The sequence below is a fragment of the Ixodes scapularis genome, unplaced genomic scaffold (assembly GCF_016920785.2).
Source record: "Ixodes scapularis isolate PalLabHiFi unplaced genomic scaffold, ASM1692078v2 PGA_scaffold12__126_contigs__length_90152505, whole genome shotgun sequence".
Classification (NCBI taxonomy): Eukaryota; Metazoa; Arthropoda; class Arachnida; order Ixodida; family Ixodidae; genus Ixodes; species Ixodes scapularis.
In genome coordinates this window covers 27,762,822-27,780,863 of record NW_024609838.1, presented here as the reverse complement: position 1 = coordinate 27,780,863, position 18,042 = coordinate 27,762,822, and the positions used below count along the sequence as shown (strand labels likewise).

The following is an 18,042-nucleotide window of genomic DNA, read 5'->3' as shown; positions in this document are numbered from 1 at the left end:
GTGCTTTGGGAATATATGTTACAGTGATTATCACGTGAACAACAGCACTAATGAGGATGAATCATAATTTAGCAATTAATAAATGTTTGCCACAAAATGCACCCTAAAGTATAATTTTATTTTTTTGCTGACATGCAATGTGGGGGAGTCATCTTACAGTCATGTAGATACGGCACTACTCATTTTTGGATGGACCATGTTGGTTTATTTAGCCAATTTTTTGTTATTAGAACTTGCTCTTTCCTAAATGGTTAATAGGACATTGTAGCAAAGGAGACATACTGTAATATCCCAAGAGATGCCCCATCCCCGAAAGATAACCCGCCCCCTATTTTTGGCATGATTTGCTATATTTCCAAAAACACCGAAAGATAGCCCACATAGTTTCTCAAAGCCTTTCAGCACTGTTTCATCATGCATAAACGAAAACCCAGCTAAACTCTTGAAGGTTGTTCAGAAGCCTCCACTTGTCCTTTATAAACTAATTTTAATTTAACCGTATTTATGGACTGTGACCTCAGAAAGTACCAGGCCTTGGGATGGCAAGTAAACGACGGATTTGGCATAAAATTAAACCTATAAGAATACCAGCTATGCCTTGCTATCTTGCTATATACAAATATCCTTTCTTCAACTTCAAATTAAAAAAAAAAACAAAAAAACTTCAAATTATGAACACAGGTTGTCAGGGCATTTCTGCCTAACATATAGTACTCTTACATAACAGACAATGTTTAATTTTGAAAATTTTGCTGTTGTGTGGATATCAACATTCACAAAGTTTGTTTCTTTTATGTACTCCAGGCTTGTGTGCACCGTCCTGTTTTGAAAGTGTGCTTTTCTCCCGAGCACGTAATACGATATTCATACTTTTCGAAGTGATCACGGCAAGTTACTCCACTGAGTGCGCTTCTTAGCAAGCACCGGTGCAGAGAAGCAACACTTGCGGAGCTTACTTTTGCGGGTGTTGCTTCTCAGCAAAGCACCTCTGCTCGGTAAGAAGTGCACTCAACGGGGCTAACCCGTTGCAATCAACACTTCGAAAAATATGAATATCACAGTTCACCTCGAGGTGAATATCGAATTGCGTATTATTGAAAACTACTCTTCAAAATTCTGAATATTTTCATAACGAGAGAGATTAACAGTAGGTGACAGGTTAAGAACCGAGTACGCTCCACCTCCAGCATGCGCTCGCGCGTACTGTTAAAGGCAGAAAGTTTGCACTGCAGACAGAGCCTCTACTACGTTATTAACCTGTCACCAACTGTAGGTGTATGTACTGTTTGGAACTAACTGTAGTAGACTATTGGGATGCATTAGGTGTCATAAAAACCTACATTGATCGTGTTGTTGCTTTTTTACCTCGCAGGCTTCACGAGACGCAGTGCCACAAGCGGCACGGTCGGGCAGACGATGATATATCCCTCTCAGGTTCGTCGCTGCTCTTCGGTGATTGTAGAGAACTTGAATTCAAACTTTAAACTCAAGCTTTGCCGTATGTACACGACTCTATGCACACTCCATTCTCCTAAGACTTGGAAAACAAGTTTGTAGGCGAATGGCATGCCTCGAATGTGAACACTGCTTGCTTTTTCTTTACTGCCATCATTTGGAAAGAAAGAGGTTCCTTAGCACCATTTTATTTTTTCGGTTGCGATAAAACCCTCTATGTGACTTGACATATAATTTCTGTAATTGCTTTTGATTTTATGTTTTGTTCATCAACCATGCTTGTAACACAGTTAAAGTCTAGAACCAGACGTAAGTGTGATGTAAAACACTTAGCCTTCGCAAGTCTATTTTTTTTTCCTCTCAAACTTAATTGATCGTCCAAATCGCTAAATTTTTTAATTTTGAAGGCTCATAAAAATTTAATGTGATGGTAATTTTCGAATTCGGGGTGGGACAGAGAACACAGTATGGGAGTTTTCACCGGGACAACTAAGACAGAAATGTAACCGTATTGGGGTATAACTAACACAAACATAAATCTGAGAATTTCACCACTTTTTCTGGACGGTCGTGTCTTTCAGGCTCGAGAAGCTCCTCGCTCGTCAGCCTCGTACAAAAGAAGCCAGGCGCGGATCAGGAGGAGGAATTCGTAAGCACTTTTTCTCGGACTTATGCGGGCACAGATCTTGCGGCGTGTTCTCCAGAACCTCCGTTCCTCGACTCGCAGGACTTCCGTCCCCGCCTGAGTTCGGGGCACTCGGACCGAGACCAGTCGCACGACACCGTCAGCGTGACCTCGCACGCTTCCGGCAGCCGCAGCAAGCCCCAGCAGTGCGTGGTCATGCACGTCCACGGGATCGTGCAGCCAGGCAAGTGCCACGATGTTGTCTACGTTATGCAGCTGTTTACGGTGACTCCAATTCGTAACGCGTACAGTCACTGATAAGACGAGAATGTTGGGGTGCCTCTTTCGATTGCACGGCTTCCAGCACATGCGAGTTGCACTCCTGCATGCTTTGGCCACATGTGCACACTCAATCCTCACGAAGCATTAACTAAGGTAGGGAGGCGGGGCAACTGAAACCGAAACCCCTCTGCCATTTTCATTCTGTCAGTGACTCTAGATGCAAGCGGTGTGTGTTCAGAAGCATACTTTGCACTCTCTGGTTGGGGCTGAATGTCTTCAACAGCCAAGAGAAGCCATAAGGCAGATTTCAGTTGCGTTGCAACAGTCGCCTCCCCTATTTTCTTTAGGTGAGTCGTAATGTGTCGCTTGCTAGCATTTGGATCAGGTGTACAGATGCAGGCGTTGTCTCTCCAACTATAAAAATCTTTTGTATTGTGGGATGCATGTTGGTGCAATGATGTCATGCATACAGTGGAGTCCATTGTGTCTTACTTACATTTAACTGCCTTTATTAAAAACACAGGTTACAAGCTCGTGCTTTGAAGTGGCCTTACTGTATATAAATACTGGTCACTCAAAAGGCACCCTGTATAAAAAGCATGTTTTACGAAGCAAAGGTGCTTCTTATAAGCGGGTTTGACTACGGGGTGCATGGCAGTTTGTAACAGGCGCCGACCTAGTAGCTAACTGGGAAACTTTTTTAACATGAGCATCATGGGGGTGTAACATACACACATAAACTAACTACGTACGTATAGTGTCTCATTTACTAGGCAATTACTAGGGTTGATAATGGGGCTAGTTGGTAATCCATAACAGCAAGTTCAGCGCAAAAGACGAGGACAACGAAAGGACATAATCAAGCATCACGCGTGCGTCCTTTGAAGACCTTTATCTTTTATCTCTAAATTAGAGAGTTTCAGCTGTTCTAAAACCGTTCTCCTGACCACTAAGCTCTTGGTAGCATAACCTGAGTCAAACATTCCTCTCTTGTGTGGGACAATTATCGGTGTCGAGAAGGCCATTTTTATCTGAAAATGGCTTCAGTAATTGAGCAGCTCGACATTGTTGATGCGCAGTCCCAGGACGCGGCAGCCAAAACTTCCCGCTCATATTTCAGGCTTAGTTTAGAAATCTAAATCCTAGAAGGTGGTACATATTTTAGAATTTTTGTCTTTTGCAGGTTTTGCCATCAAGGAGGAGCTGGTGTCGGTAATGCAGAACAAACTCGACGATGCGGTCCTCGAAGTGTTGACGACCACATTGGGGCGCAATCGCTCGTGCAACCTCACGCTGGACGATGTCCAGGTTGGAATCTCACCCTCCCCTTTAAGTTGGCACAATTCATTGTCTTGCCTGAGCTTGTCATCAGTTCTTCAGCTTAGAATTCCTTCTGAGACGCTTTAAACGGAATTAGCATGAAATAGCAATCAAGTGTCCATCTATTAGTTGGAAATAAAAAAGTGAACGCCGTTTACAACTCCCTGTAGCGCCGAATTAGAGCACAGCTCTTGAGGAGGAGGAGGGAAGGGTACTTGGGGGGGGGGGGGGGGGGGGTCACGTGACCTTGGGGGGTCACGTGACGATGACAATGCTGATGATGTCATCTGTGACGTCACTGATGACGTCATCAGTGACGATGACGATGCGGATACCGATGACTTCATTAGTGACGTCACTGATGACGTCACCAGTGATGATGACGATGCGGATGCCGGTGACGTCATCAGTGACGATGATGTCATCAGGGGGGGGGGGGTCACGTGACCTCAGAGGAGTCACCTGACTTCGGGGGGCCACGTGACCTCGGGGAGGGGGGGGGTCACGTGACCCCAGGGGTGGGGCTCGTGCGATGCATTATGGGACATTTCCCATAATGCACCGCGCTGTTACGCCGACGCCGCTCAAGCCGGAAACGGGCGCCTAAGAGCTGCGCTCTAATAAATAAGGGATAGGTGCTTGTTAGTATGTGCGAGAGTAGAAAAGTGGAAAGGGCACATAATAGTGTAGGCTCTTGTTTGAACTGATGGAACGCTATAACAGTGGGGGGTGTCTGGCAGAAGCTCTAATTTTTAAGGTAGCCCCGCTGCTCGAGTCAAACCTGCTTTGCGCCAGTGGTCTCTCATCAAGATTTGCCACCTTGCACCGGCGCATGTACGTAAAACTTCACTGCCTTGCACCGGATTCTCGCAAAATCAACTGACGTGAAGAAATAGCTCGGTTAGCTCAGAAGTTTGTCGAGGTGGGTGCTTGATATGTCCTTTGCCTATATTTCCAATGTGGGGGTGGGCGCTTTTTGCGACATGGGTGCATGCTTGGTATTTTACTGTAGGACAAAGTGCTTTTTTTCGGAATGCGGAAGCTTCCGAATTTAGTCTTTCTTTTGAACGTGGAGACAGGGTGTTCCAAAAAATATGCGGGGTTCTTTTTACCGTAAAAATAAAATTACGTGTGGACGCCCTCCTCCGAGAGATTGCATATTCAGTTTTTTTGGCTAAATATCTAACATAAGAATTTCGAAACATCGCCCATCCTTTTGTTCCTGTCGGACATCACGAATTGTCGGATTGGAATCACATCAACCGCACGATGTGCAGTAGCTGTACGTGTGACAAGTGACTTCATAGCTTGTTCCTGTGTTTTTTTGTCCGTGATCTGCATGCATGATATCGGTTCCCTTAACAAGCAAGTTGTTCCCGCATGTATATATTGCATTGTGAAATGCGAATTTGCTGCTTCTGCGATCTGCGGTATCCGTTCCCGTCACGTGCGAGTTCGTAGCAGATTCCCGCGTTTATGTCCGCAACCTGCACGCGCGATTTCGGTCCCTGTGATAGGCAAGTTCGTAGCAGGTTCCCGCGTGTTTATTGCATCGTGCAATTTGAACCTGGTGTGTCCGCGATCTGCGGTATAAGTTCCCCTTATCACGTGATTTGTAGTGGGTGCCCCGGTGTTTATCCCCAATCTTTTTATAAAGTTTTCTTGTCGCATTTTTAAAGATAGCCTGTCCCATGTTTTAATTTTGGTAGGGCATTGTTACAGGATTTCACGGTATGCATCACCAACCGCTCATTCTCCGCCAAAATGTAACACTAATGGTCTGAACCAGAGCCAAGGTTGCAGAGCTAACTGTTATCTGGGTAAAAAGTTGAAAGTGATTTTCTGAAATGTTTGATGGAAAAACGTCAGTCGATGGATCCCTCGAGTACATGGAGCTGAGTGACACCGGTTACCAAGAATGGGCATTATTTTCCCATTGAAATTTTCAGAAAATTGCTTATAACATTTTAATAAGATAATGGTTTGTTCCGAAACTTCAGCATCTCGTTTGAACGGCTAGCGCCACATTTGGGCAAAGAAAGTATGAGCGTTCAATAATGCAATGTTTACTTTTTAGTAAAAAAAAAATTCTTTTTTTTTGGAAGGTTGTTGGATCATTTTTGTGAAGTTCTGTCTTTATTTGTCATGTTTCGTGTTTGTCCTCTTGTGTTCTGCACATCCAAGAGTCATTTCTGTAGCAACTAGCAGTGAATGGTGTAATTTCTGGGATGGCCACCCCTGCGCTAACTGCACGCTCGAACGCTCATTCCCTCCCATGCGCAGTTCATTCAGAAGCCGCAGCGGGAGCCGACGCTGCAGCTGTACTGCACAGTGCAGGCGCAGCTGCTACCCTACCTGCAGGCCATGATGGAGTACCTGCGCCAGGACCTGCACAACTTTCTCTACACCCCCAAGTACACCGACCCCAAGCCAGAGAACCACTTCAAGGTTGGGACGAGAACAGGCTTCTTAAATGTGACGGCATTCCGAGCAAACCCTGTGCACTTTTGTTTATGTCCTTCGGTTTGCGTCTGTTGCATACCTAGTTAAATAGGTCTTACGCAAAATTGCTCGGTGGTTTAACAACACTGAGAACGTCGCCATTTTAATGTGCGTGGTGCATGTTAAAGACCCCAGGCTAGTGGTTGTACTGCACAGGCTAAATTTCTCGTCTACAGCTGGGAGACAAGTCGCTTGTTGAGGCAGACTTAAGTTCTAGGCTGTATATAAATGTACACACACCTGAATTTTTTTTTAATGTTGCCAAACGTCGTTGGTATTGAAGCACAGTGGAGGCGTCGGAGACAAGCGTACGGGGCAGCATGCGACGGCGTGCAGCTGTGTTTTCCGCCTTCCGTCCGTGGAATGTGAACGAACAGTTTAAGCAAGCCACCGCAACTCCTGACGAAACGCTCGGTGGCTCGTGCACGCTGGGGACAACCTCGTCGAAGCAGTGGAGGGCGTCCTATGCCTTCGCTGTAGAAGCTTGCTCACCGCGGTGCGGTTGGAATGCGATCGTACAGTTCAGTTGCGAGCATTGGTCGATCTATCTTCCCTTGGTAGCTGAGGGCCCTTGGCACACATCCATTTCTTTAAGCAGGGGCAGAAGACAGCGAGCTAACACATTCTCCTCGCACAGCTCAAACCTTCCGCGTCAGCCTCACAACCGTTCGCCCGTGCGATCACATCCAGATCGCTCCTGCCACTGTACTTGCATAGTAGTAGTTTGTATGGGTGGAACACAAAATTATCAAAAATTCATGTCATTCCTCACTAGACTTTTCGAGTGTTACTGCTTTGACAAGAGCGGGGGCTAGTCTGTCAAAAACTCAACCGCAAGGTCGCCCAGCACGGAGGAAATATTGACTATTTTTTGTGCCCTTGTAAGTAGTAAGAGCCACTACTACGCCTGCATGTTCATCCATTTAGGTAGACTCCATGCCACCGTGCGAGCACAATGCCCCACACACCGTTATAGACACTCCACGTGCCTGCGAGCACCCAGTCCGGTGGACAAGCAATACGAAGTGATTTCACGCATCGCTTCTTCGGTACTTTCTCTCTGCTTCGTTTACTGCTGAGAAAGCAAACTTCGTGCCACAAAGCTTGTTCTCATCACTGTTCATGATTCCGCGTTGTTTGCACGACGGTACGCAGTGGTTTACGGGCACTTTGCCGGCAGTGAACGTAACAGTCGCATGCGCACGTAGACCCGACCGGCACTCCGCCTCTCGCCGACATTAAAATGGTGGGCGAGCTTATTTTTGCGTTCACCAGATGGCGCAGCTAATTTCGCGTAAGGTCTATTATGCATACAGGGGGTTTGCAAACGGAGTATGTGCACAGGGATATGCATACAGGGTGTAATGCACCCGACGAATATGATATGATTAAGGTCTCATGCTTTTGGTGTTTTTTTTTTTTAATTGGGTGCATTTTTTGGGGCTTTATATTATGCCACCGATTCGGTGTCGGATGAAAATTGGGGTTTATCGGGCATCATGTTTAGGAAAATAGGGCATGAACACGGGATTACCCCACCTGAGTGGAACGTCTGCGTGACCCAAAGCCTCAGAAAACGTCTTCATACCGAAAAAACAAAAAGGAAATGAGATGTGTGTGCTTCCGAAGCAAGGAGAAACCTTGCAGATGGTTCATTGGGGGCAGTGTTCGCGCTCAGCACTAGATAAATTTATAATTATAATGCAATTAAATGCAGAGGTGCAAGCGAGCTGGACAAGAATGACAAAAATAATCCCTGGAGAAGGGGAACAAGAGGGACAAAGGACAAACATAAATTGGTTGTGTTTGGAGATTTATGTTTGTCCTTTGTCTCTCTTGTTCCCCTTCTCCAGGGATTATTTTCGTCACTAGACAAAGCTGTAAAAAATTTTCTTCCCGTGAAGCTTGAGTTTTTTTTTTGTTCGTTTTTTTATTCAAGGACGGCCCTGATATTTTGGGGTCTATTGGTTTTCTCAGATTTTGATAAGACCAGCTCGGGGGCTAATTTTCGGGGTTTATCTGTATTTATTGAAAAGGCGAAAACCCCAGATATTATATGTTAGCTCTTGAGAGGCAAGTACAGTTACCAAGGGTCTTATTATGTTGATATACATATCAAAAGAGAGAAACATTTGAATTGCAGCGAGAAGGACAGTTGGATCAGATAATTATGTGGATTGTTTTTAAACGTAGTAGAAAACTTTGTGGATGCCGACGAAAAATATTCTCAGAATTTCAACGCCAGTTCCTAAGCAGCGTAATAAGAAAACATTTCTGCAAGTGCTTACTCTGCAATTTCGGTAACAAACTTTTTTTTTTTTACAGCGGAGCTGTAAACTGCTTGTTCACACTCTTGCAACTGAGTACGACCGAGAGAGACAAGACCGGTTTTTAAGCCTCTTGCAACGTCTTAGAACTAGCTCCGTAGCAGCGCATCTGGTCCTATAAAACGTCACAAGAGGCTTAAACACCGGTCTGGTCTCTCTTGGTCTTACCCGGTTGCATATGTATGAATGGCGCTCTATGGGTTAGTTATGAAACTCGGAACAGCTACCGCCACCTATGAGCGACGATGGCAACCAGGCAACCGGCTTGCCGATTGTCTGGCTGTTGCCGTCGCTCATAGATGGTGCAACCTTTCCAGCCTTTCCACTCTGGCTTACTGACTTGCGGCCGGCCATTACTTCATTACCACCATGGTACAGCTTCGCTGGTCTTCCTTTTTCACCAGAGTAGAAAAGATGAAAGTTTTTACAGCGGAGCTGTTAAGGGCTAGTTTCTCGAGTTTGGTGTCCGGTACCAAACAAATGTCGACACAAAACTACAGAAAACTCTGGACAGCTACCGCTATCTATGAGCGATGGCGGCAACAAGACAACCAATCTGATTGCTGCTGTCACTCATAGATGGCGGCAACCTTTCCAGCCTTTCTGTCAAGGTGTGCGATAATCCAATGGTTGCCGTCGTGGACGTCCTTCCCCCGCGACGCCCAGGAGACATTGAAGCATTCATGATGGACGTTTTCGGCTGGGTCGTGCTCGGCAATGACATGTCTGCCGAAGTGACCGGTGACTTTAACATTGACATTGTACGCCAGGAGGGAAAGTGGCTCACTTCGTTTATGCTTGAGCGCTTCAGGCTTGCGTGTGTGAACGAGCCTACGGTGCCCACGGCCAGGCATCGGACAGGTATCGACCTCATCTTCACGAAGGACGTGCCTGCCATCAGCGTACACCCTACAACAGTGTACCACCACAATCACAAGGCCATGGTCACTGGGGTCGTGAAATAAATAACAACCCCGAATCATTATATATATGTCTGATTCTTTAATTGTTCAAACAACCAATTACCCAATCACACCTTATTTTTTACATTTATAAATACTTCGATTTCCACCATAGTACAGCTTCGCTGGTCTTCCTTCTTCATCAGAGTGGAAAGGCTGACAGTTTTTTTGTCAAGACCTAGTGCAGTTGGATGCATTGATGATATGTATGCAGAACGGAATTCTGGTCAGGACACTGTCAACGTTCGTAATGTATTGGGTTATATTTAAATTCTCCACCAATCAGTGTCCTCAATGTGTGTTTTTTTGTTTTTTTTGTGCAGCCCTATGTTGAGCACCCTGCTCACGCACTGTGCCACAAGGACGAAGATGTCTTCCTCTTCATCCGCTTCAAGCAGGGAACGCCAAGCAACGGTCAGACTTCTCTTGTTTCCCTTGACGACGGGGGCTTTCTAACATCTCAAGAATCCCCTATCTGCCTTGAAAGGCGGCCAGGGAACCATTCCCGGTCTAGGCAGTGATGCAATGATACATTGCAAAGGTCTACAGACCTTGCGAACCACAATACAAGCGTACATTGATGCAATGATACATTGCAAAGGCCTACAGACCTTGTGAACAACAATACAAGCGTACATTGATGCAATGATACATTGCAAAGGCCTGCAGACCTTGCGAACAATAATGCAAGCGTATTTCTGCACGTAATACCAACCTCTGCATATAACCGGTACCTCGAACTTTCTACTTTCAGAAAAAAAACGAAAAAATTCTTCGCTAATTATCCTCCTAATCCTGAAATTACCAAGGGTTGGCTGTTCTGTATTTGTTTTGATTTCTTTTTAAATGCGTAATATTAATGCCCACAATACAACTTCGATTCCCCCGAGCCCGTATGGGTACCTTGCAACAAACATGCAAAAAATAGTGCATCTGAAGTTATACCAGGAATCGGAGGACCGTGATACTGCCGGAGCAGTCAATAAAGTCACTTCAAGCAACAGTAATGCTCACGAGGGGATGTAGGTACAGTGTGAATAAATAGGTGATATGTGATATTTTTAAAAAATATTTAAGTTGAAATTTTGAGTTACGGAACTGACCATAATTATTAATTAATTTAATCGGAAACTTTTGCATCTGGTTCGGATCACTAACGCTTCATTTGAACGGAGAACGAGCGTTCGGTGCGCGTAGTTCATCTTTGTGGCAAGAAAAAACTCCGTAGACTTTTTTTTGTGACACCCCGTAGATGAAAGTAAACTGAACTTAAATCTGAAATAATGCACATCAGAAGATGTGCTTCAAGGTCCCTCCGTCGTGTTGCTCGTGCAGGTATTGCCTGCATCATCCTGTCAATGGTGGACGCCCAAGGCCGCCCCGTCCAGTTCCTCAGCTGCCCGCTTCCCAAGGCTGGGGCCTTCAGCGGCACCGAGGCCCCCACAGAGTTCAAAGACGTCTTGTTCCTCTCGCACGAGCAGGTCGGCGAAGTCGGCGCCGACGGCACGCCCGGTGAGTTCTTGCCAGAGCCGAGAGGTTTGCCAGTCTCCATTGACTGCGTCACGTCCATTATGAGCCTCTAGTCTTTTGAGGTAGGGTGCAAGAACAAAGGTCGCGCAAATGTCTACTGGTCAATACCGTCATTAAACCTAAACTCTGGATTAGCTCTCGATACTGTTTGTCCCACTGAATACAGTATTTACTCGCATAATGAACACACTTTTTTTTCTCGAAAAATTTACATATTTGGGGGGGGGGGGGGAGGGGGGGGGCATTTATTACACGGGGTAAAATTTTTGCATTTACACACTTCGTGTTAATGTCATATCGTATTTACTCGCATAATTTGTGCCCACGCATAGTTTGCCCACTTCTAACTGAAAGCCCAGATTTCCAGAAAAAAAAAAAAAAAAAAAAAAACTTGCTCGCGTATTTTGCGCGCCCTGCAACGTTCTGCGCCAGCTCGCCAGCTGTTCCCAGACGCCCCACGGGCGCGCGAGCTAAGCTGCGGAAATTCCGTGCGGCTGCGAGAGGAGTGAGAGAGGCGAGAGTGAGAGAAAGATGTGACTCTGCACTTCCCTGGCGGGAACTACAAGACGCGCGCGCGCGCCGCTGGCTCAATGCTGCGAGGTGGTTGGCCTGCAGGGGAGTATGACGTCACGCTGAGATTCCCGGATGTGGGAACTGTCGTGTGATGCACGGTTGCGGTCGAGTGGCACAAAGTCTGCGACGCCAAACCGCATGCTTTCCATTGTTCGGATTGTGTGGTTCAAGTTTGACGCCGTCAACAGTTTTCTCAACGATTGCTCTTGTGATGGGTTACAATAACTATACATTGAAGTTGAAGCTCCTCGTGATCAAGTTTGCTGAAGAAAATAAAAACCGTGCAGCTTCCAGGCAGTTCCGGGTGAGCGAGAACCACATACGTTATTGGCGAAGACAGAATTCGCAACTTGCAAGTGCAAGACCAAGAAGAATGGTCTGCGAGTGGGTTCTCAGCGTGGGACATGGTTTCTCCCAGCATTGTCGAGTCGAGCTTCATGAAAACGGAACTATCAAACGCGCTCGACGGAACTGAAGACGATGCTATTTGGAACGCGAGTGACGACGACAACCATGACGATCGCTGCCTTGGTACTGAGTGCGAGAGCTCCACCAGCGACTCAGAGTAAACAAAGCAGGTGCGTATTGTAAAAGAAAAAACGTTTGCCGTTTGTATACTTGTATTTTTATATACCGTATTTACTCGCAGAATGAACGCACTTTTTTTTCCGAAAAATCGATGCAAAGTTAGGGGGGGGCGGGGGCGTTTATTACGCGAAGTAAAATTTTTTCTGCCGTATTTACTCGCATAATGAACGGACCTTTTATCCTGAAAAATCGAAGTAACTTCTTATCTCTTTGCGCGCCGCACCCGACCCCGTAACCAAACTAAGCTGTAAAAAAAAAAGAAAAAAAAAAAAAACTTTTCTGTTTTTTTTTTTTAGTTTCTTGTGGTTTTTTTTTTTTTTTTGCCGCCTTTCGCAAGTTGTTTTGTTTGCTTAGGCGAGGGCTCTCCGCTTATCTTTCTTATCTCCCAGCGCGCGACGCACGACCCCACCTAACCAAACTGCGCTGTGCAAAAAAAAAAAAAACTTTTTTTTTTCTCAGTTCCGTGTTTTTTTTTTTTTGTTTTTTTTTGCCGCCTTTTGCAAGCTCTTCCGTCTCCTTAGAGGGCTTCACCGCTTCTCTTTCTTGCCGCGCGCGAAACCAAAATCCAGACTGCTCTGTAAAAAAAAAAAAAAAAAAGTTTCTTTTCATGTTTTTTTTTTTTTCTTGCTTCGGTTGGATCGTTTCGAATTTTTTTAACGTCTTTTGCAAGGCGTTTTGTTCTCCCCGCTTTCCATGCATTCGCGACTTAGCTGCACCAGGATAAAAAAAAGTGCGTTCGTTTCACGGGCCTGGGGGGAGGGGGTCAAAATTTTGGCATCCAAGTTGGGGGTGCGTTTATTACGCGAGTGAAAAAAATAGTCGAAATTTTGAGAGCCGACCTGGGGGGTGCGTTCATTACGCGAGTGTGTTCATTGTGCAAGTAAATACGGTACATTACAGCCTTTGCAGATGTGTTATTTGGGATGTGCTCGCGTAATTTGCACACCCCCTTTCTGATAACAGATATTTTTTTTAAAAAGTGCTCAAATATGCGAGTAAATACGGTATTAGGTGCCAATATGACACGGCAAGGTACTGTGGCACGTCTCCAGTGACGGAGGCGCACCCACGGCTAGTCGGGGGCGCGCCACAATAACCATGCTTTATAAATTGCAAACCTTTCTAGAGCGCTTTCGGGGTGCCTTCTGCCAAAGGAAAAGCGCCGTACGAAGCTCACTCAGCATGAAAAGCAACACAACCGTTCTTAGGCGATATATATTGCTAGTATCCTGCGGGCACGCTCAGGTATAATCCGCGACTATGCATATAAGAACTCGTACGAAGTCCACCCTCCGACCGCAGAAGCCCACTCGCATAGATCAAGTTTCATTCACGGAGAGGCTACCAGACACTCTCAGCCTACAGCAGAGCGTGCACTTCGCTGTGCCGTTCTGCTGCGGATTAAATGAACGCATTTACCCGGAGTTTGTGAAATTAGGCCTAACCACTTTCATGATTTCACTGTTCGAAAGTGGACCACAGACAATGGCTTGTTTGTTGACATCAATGCATCCGATAGGCGAAGAATGTCCGGGGCTCGGCAATTTCCGACCCAAGCTTCGTCAAGTGTGCACGACACTCAGTTTTATGATTGATCACTTCCGTAACTACTACAACTACGCACTTGCGGCCATTACAAGAGTAGCCTGGGTTGGGTTGACTTGGCTTGACTTTGCCTGACTGCTTGGCGGCAAAAGAAAACTCTAGGCATGGGCGAATAAAGGATTTTGGTTCCGAATCGAATTCGAAGCGAATACCGTAATATCCCGAGTCATCGCCCATCCCCGAGTCATCGCCCACCCCATTTTTTGGGCCAATATCGATTTCCGAAAAAACACCGAGTCATCGCCCACCCCTTCAAATACCCCAGCGCGGACTCTGCGATCCGCGAACACTCATCCTACCCGAATGACGCGGTCGCGGACCTTACAAATGGAGGACGTCCGTGACAAAGTAAACGAAGGAGGGGAAGACACTCCTTTTTTTTTTACGCATTTCCTCCGTGAGCGAACCCAAACTGGTCGTGTATCCGTGCGAAAAGAAAACGATGGAGATAACAAAATAAGAGTTTGTTAACGTAACCGCGGAGTGTTAGGTCAAAGTCTGTCTCCGCCGAAGTAAGGTCACCGCGAACCCGCTCCTTCTTCCCGCCCGTCGCGACCGCGGTTGTGCAATATTTTAGGCAAAGCCAAAGCGTAAATAAAGCTTTGCTGGAACGTCCTACATAGACGTTTGCAGAGCGTCCCAACCGTGCATTGATAGCCCCCCGTGCACGGACGCACGTATGTAGGCACCAAACAAGTTGCGCAAGAGCTTGCAATTGACAAGGCGCCCGACTTGGCCCGACGCCAAAGTATTTGCCAACGAGACCGCCGGCTTTCCCAGCATTGTTCTTGGTCGCTTCTTTGGTCCGCTCACTCGTTGCGCCTGGTCGGTTTTTCTATTTTCTTGTAGACTTTTCTTTCTTTTTCTTTTTTACTAACTAGGAGAACATAATGGTGACATTCTTTCACGGAACAAACGTTCGCGCTATATGCAGATCGGCGGTGTTTCTAGCGCGTATGCAAGCAACGGACTTCGCTATAGTAAAATATTTTTTCGTGAGCATTTTTTTTATAAAACAATGAAACTAAATCGAGTTTTGAGTTTGATGTATCTCTTGTGCATCAGCGCTAGATACGCAGAGAAAAATAGGCGGTTTTTTCCGCTTTTTTTCAAGTGTTTGTGCTCACCCACCGAGACATGGCCCACCCCACTTTTTTAACGAATTTCAGGCGGTAGGGGGGTGGGCGATGACTCGGGATATTACGGTAGTGATTTTTGGCCGAATAATTTCGAATTGAATACAGGGGTGGAACGGCTGCGCCATTTGCGCCATTTCGCGCCAAACGCATTTGTCTGCGCCATCCTGCGCCATTTCACGGAAACTGCGCCACAGCCAATACCTTGCGCCATTATGCACCAAATCGCACAACGTGCGCAAAAAAAAAAAAAAGTATTTTGTTTTGGTTTCGGTTTTTATCGACTCGATTGGCAACGATTAGCGCGTTTAGCTTGGTCGGCCTTGCAATCCTTAGTTCTGTTTATTCTCTCTGTGTATCCCTAGTCCAAAGCGCGCGAAAAAAACTCAGGGTTCGGATTCGAAGTGCTACACCTGCGACTGGATTGTTATTCTTCTACCATAAGCGGTTAAGCAAGTCGGCCGAGGTGAGGTCGAGTCGTTAAGCGTCAAATCGCCTGAGGCTCTGCGGCCCGGGATCCGTACGTCAGCCAGTTGAAAACAAATGAGCAAAAGATTCCTTTTAGTACTTCATCGTTAGAAGTTGCAACCGCATTCCTGCAAGATAAATTGTGATTTGATAGGACTGAAACGCGGTCCGATCCGAAACCTTGCCGGCCAGCAGCTCTTCAGCGAGTGGTAGGTCTACTCCTGCTTATCGCTTTGAATACGATAACTCCGTTAATTGTAGTCTGCTGCTTCGGTATTCAGTTGCACAATAGGATAAACTCGAAATTTGTTTCCCTGTTCCTCCACGCAACTGCACGTCCGTTGCTTTCGCACGTCAAGAGGTTCGCACATATAATTACTATGTCGAGCACGTGTGGGTTGTGCGATAAGCAGTGCTGATTTGCATGTTGAGCAGCTGAAAGCCACTCAGAGAATATCAAGGACACCATCTTCAGAAACATATGGTAGTTGCCTTTTGATTCTCATTAAGGCTCACAAAGTTGCAAGTTTTCGCATCTGTTACACTGTTATTCCATCTACCTAGGTCCCTAACCACTCATGTTCATCTGTGGTGCTAAGCAGAATTGAAATTGCTCCCGTGCTTGTCCAAGACACAAGCTGAAGTGCAATGAAAACTGATCTGGGCTGCTCCTAGCATGCTCCAGAAGGTAGTTTTAGCTGCTCCCAACCTGCTCCAAAACAGCGGTTTCAGCTGCTCCCGTGGCTGCTCCCAAATACATTTCATGAGTTCCACCCCTGGAATAGTTCGAATAGTACAAGCAACAAATACCACAAGATATGTTTAAACTACAGTTTTATATTTGCCCTTATTTGGTATTAGAAGTACTGTAATTGTTAATTTTAAGTGCATTGAGCTCGGGAGCACGAAATGGTCTAAATGGTCGGAAGCTTGCGCACCTGGCCGGAAATCCAAGCCAGAGTAAGTCAAACCCGTTTATATCAAACTCGCAAAAAAAGTCTACCAGTTCGATATAGCTGGTAATTCGATGTAAAATTTTTAATGAATTTGACTCTCAAAAATCCACTTTCTGCTGAAATATTACAGAATAAAGTAGTCTTGCATCTTCTGCTGCTTTTGTTCAGTGCATCTGCGATAACAATATTTTTCTACGCTATCGATGGACTCCAAAATGCTGAGGCCACTGCCTTCTATATTCGCACATTAGCGCCAAACTATGCTGAGAGCACGAAGTATGTCTGAGCAGCAGAGCCGTATATGGGGAAAATTTGGTCAGTCTATGATCTCGCCGCCGTAACGCTTTCCTCCCAAGTGAGCCAATCAGCATGCAGCGTCGAGCGAGAGGCATGAGCGCATGCGCGTGAACTCCCGGCTGCTCCCACCTGGGTGGGGCGGGCCGCCGTCTTCAATCATTCTCCTGGCGGAATGCGTGGGATTGGCATCTAAATCTTAATTATTGCCTTTTATATCGCTGTCTCTGGCAAGAAAATGACATTCTGTTATTCCTCGGTGGGTTAAAAAGCTAATGAAGATTTTTCGGCGTATGGCCACACACTTTTATTCAGGCAAAAAAGAAGTCGGCCCGTAGCAGACGACGCGTAGCCTCAGCAGTGCTCTTCTCCGACAGCGTTGCTAAAAAATGGCGGTCGTCTCCTCTCTGCTCCCTTCTTTCTCTCTCGCTCCTTCGGCGCTCTCCTCCCTTTCATTTTCTTTTCTCCTCTCCGGCGCCTTCGTCGCCACACCCACTGGCCAAACTCTCCCAATATACTGCTTTGCCGAGCAGGAACACCTTTTCCTGCAGAGCGCCGTTTTGCTCTGCAAGTTGGCTTTCCCCTAAGAGAGGTTGCTTCGTTGGGGGAAGCCAGCTAGCAGAGCAAGCTGGCTTCTTTTGCTTTCTTTTTCCGGGCGGTCGCGTCAATCGCTTGGAAGAAAAAAATAATATTCTCTTTTGCGGACGGAGCGGGGAGAGGGAGCACCCTCTCTTTGCTCCCTCCACAAAAGATATTTTTCTTTTCTTCCAGACAATCAACGCAACCGCCCGGAAAAAAAAAAAAAAAAAAAAAAGCCAGCGTGCTCTGCAAGCTGGCTTTCCCCCAATGCGGCCGCTCGCGTTGGGGGGAAGCCAGCTTGTAGAGCAAAACGGCGCTCATGGCAGTTCGATATGTCGGTAGCGGCTGCTATTTTTGTTCGATGTAACCGTAGTTTTTGCTATATGTTATCACTGTAACATTACTGTGCACAAAAATTGTTTGGCATATGGAATAATTCTATGTAAACGGGTTCGACATATGTCAGGTTTGACTGGATTTAGAAAGGTCGAATAATTCAATATTGTTGAATACTTAATTTCGATTCAAAGCAAATGCCGAATAGAACAGAAATTCGATTGGCTATTCATAGTAACCGGATATTCGCCCATCCCTAGAAAACTGGCTTGGTGGCTTGCTAAATTGGACGCTATTCGAGACTCTGGGATTCGAAAATTGGAGATGCATTGATTGCGGCAGTGAAAAAAAAAAGTCAAAATATTGGTGCCCGTTGTGGGGGGTGCGTTTATTATGCGAGTGCATTTATTATGCGAGTAAATATGGTAGTCGCAAATTTCGCCGACTTCAATATGTCCAGGTTGAGGACTCTGGACACACAATGGCTATCGGAGTTGAAAGAAA

General features: G+C 46.0%; 1 protein-coding gene across 1 annotated transcript in view; it reads left to right on the top strand.

The window, feature by feature from the left end:
- The window catches only part of LOC8036995 (KICSTOR complex protein SZT2), a 169,139-nt gene that overhangs the window by 93,169 nt on the left and 57,928 nt on the right, over positions 1–18,042 (top strand). Inside the window, exons 43-49 of the mRNA XM_042289347.1 lie at positions 1,373–1,434; positions 2,037–2,104; positions 2,183–2,324; positions 3,546–3,670; positions 5,966–6,130; positions 9,797–9,887; positions 10,809–10,985. Coding sequence (XP_042145281.1) covers positions 1,373–1,434; positions 2,037–2,104; positions 2,183–2,324; positions 3,546–3,670; positions 5,966–6,130; positions 9,797–9,887; positions 10,809–10,985 — 830 coding nt within the window. The remainder of the gene's footprint in view (positions 1–1,372; positions 1,435–2,036; positions 2,105–2,182; positions 2,325–3,545; positions 3,671–5,965; positions 6,131–9,796; positions 9,888–10,808; positions 10,986–18,042) is intronic.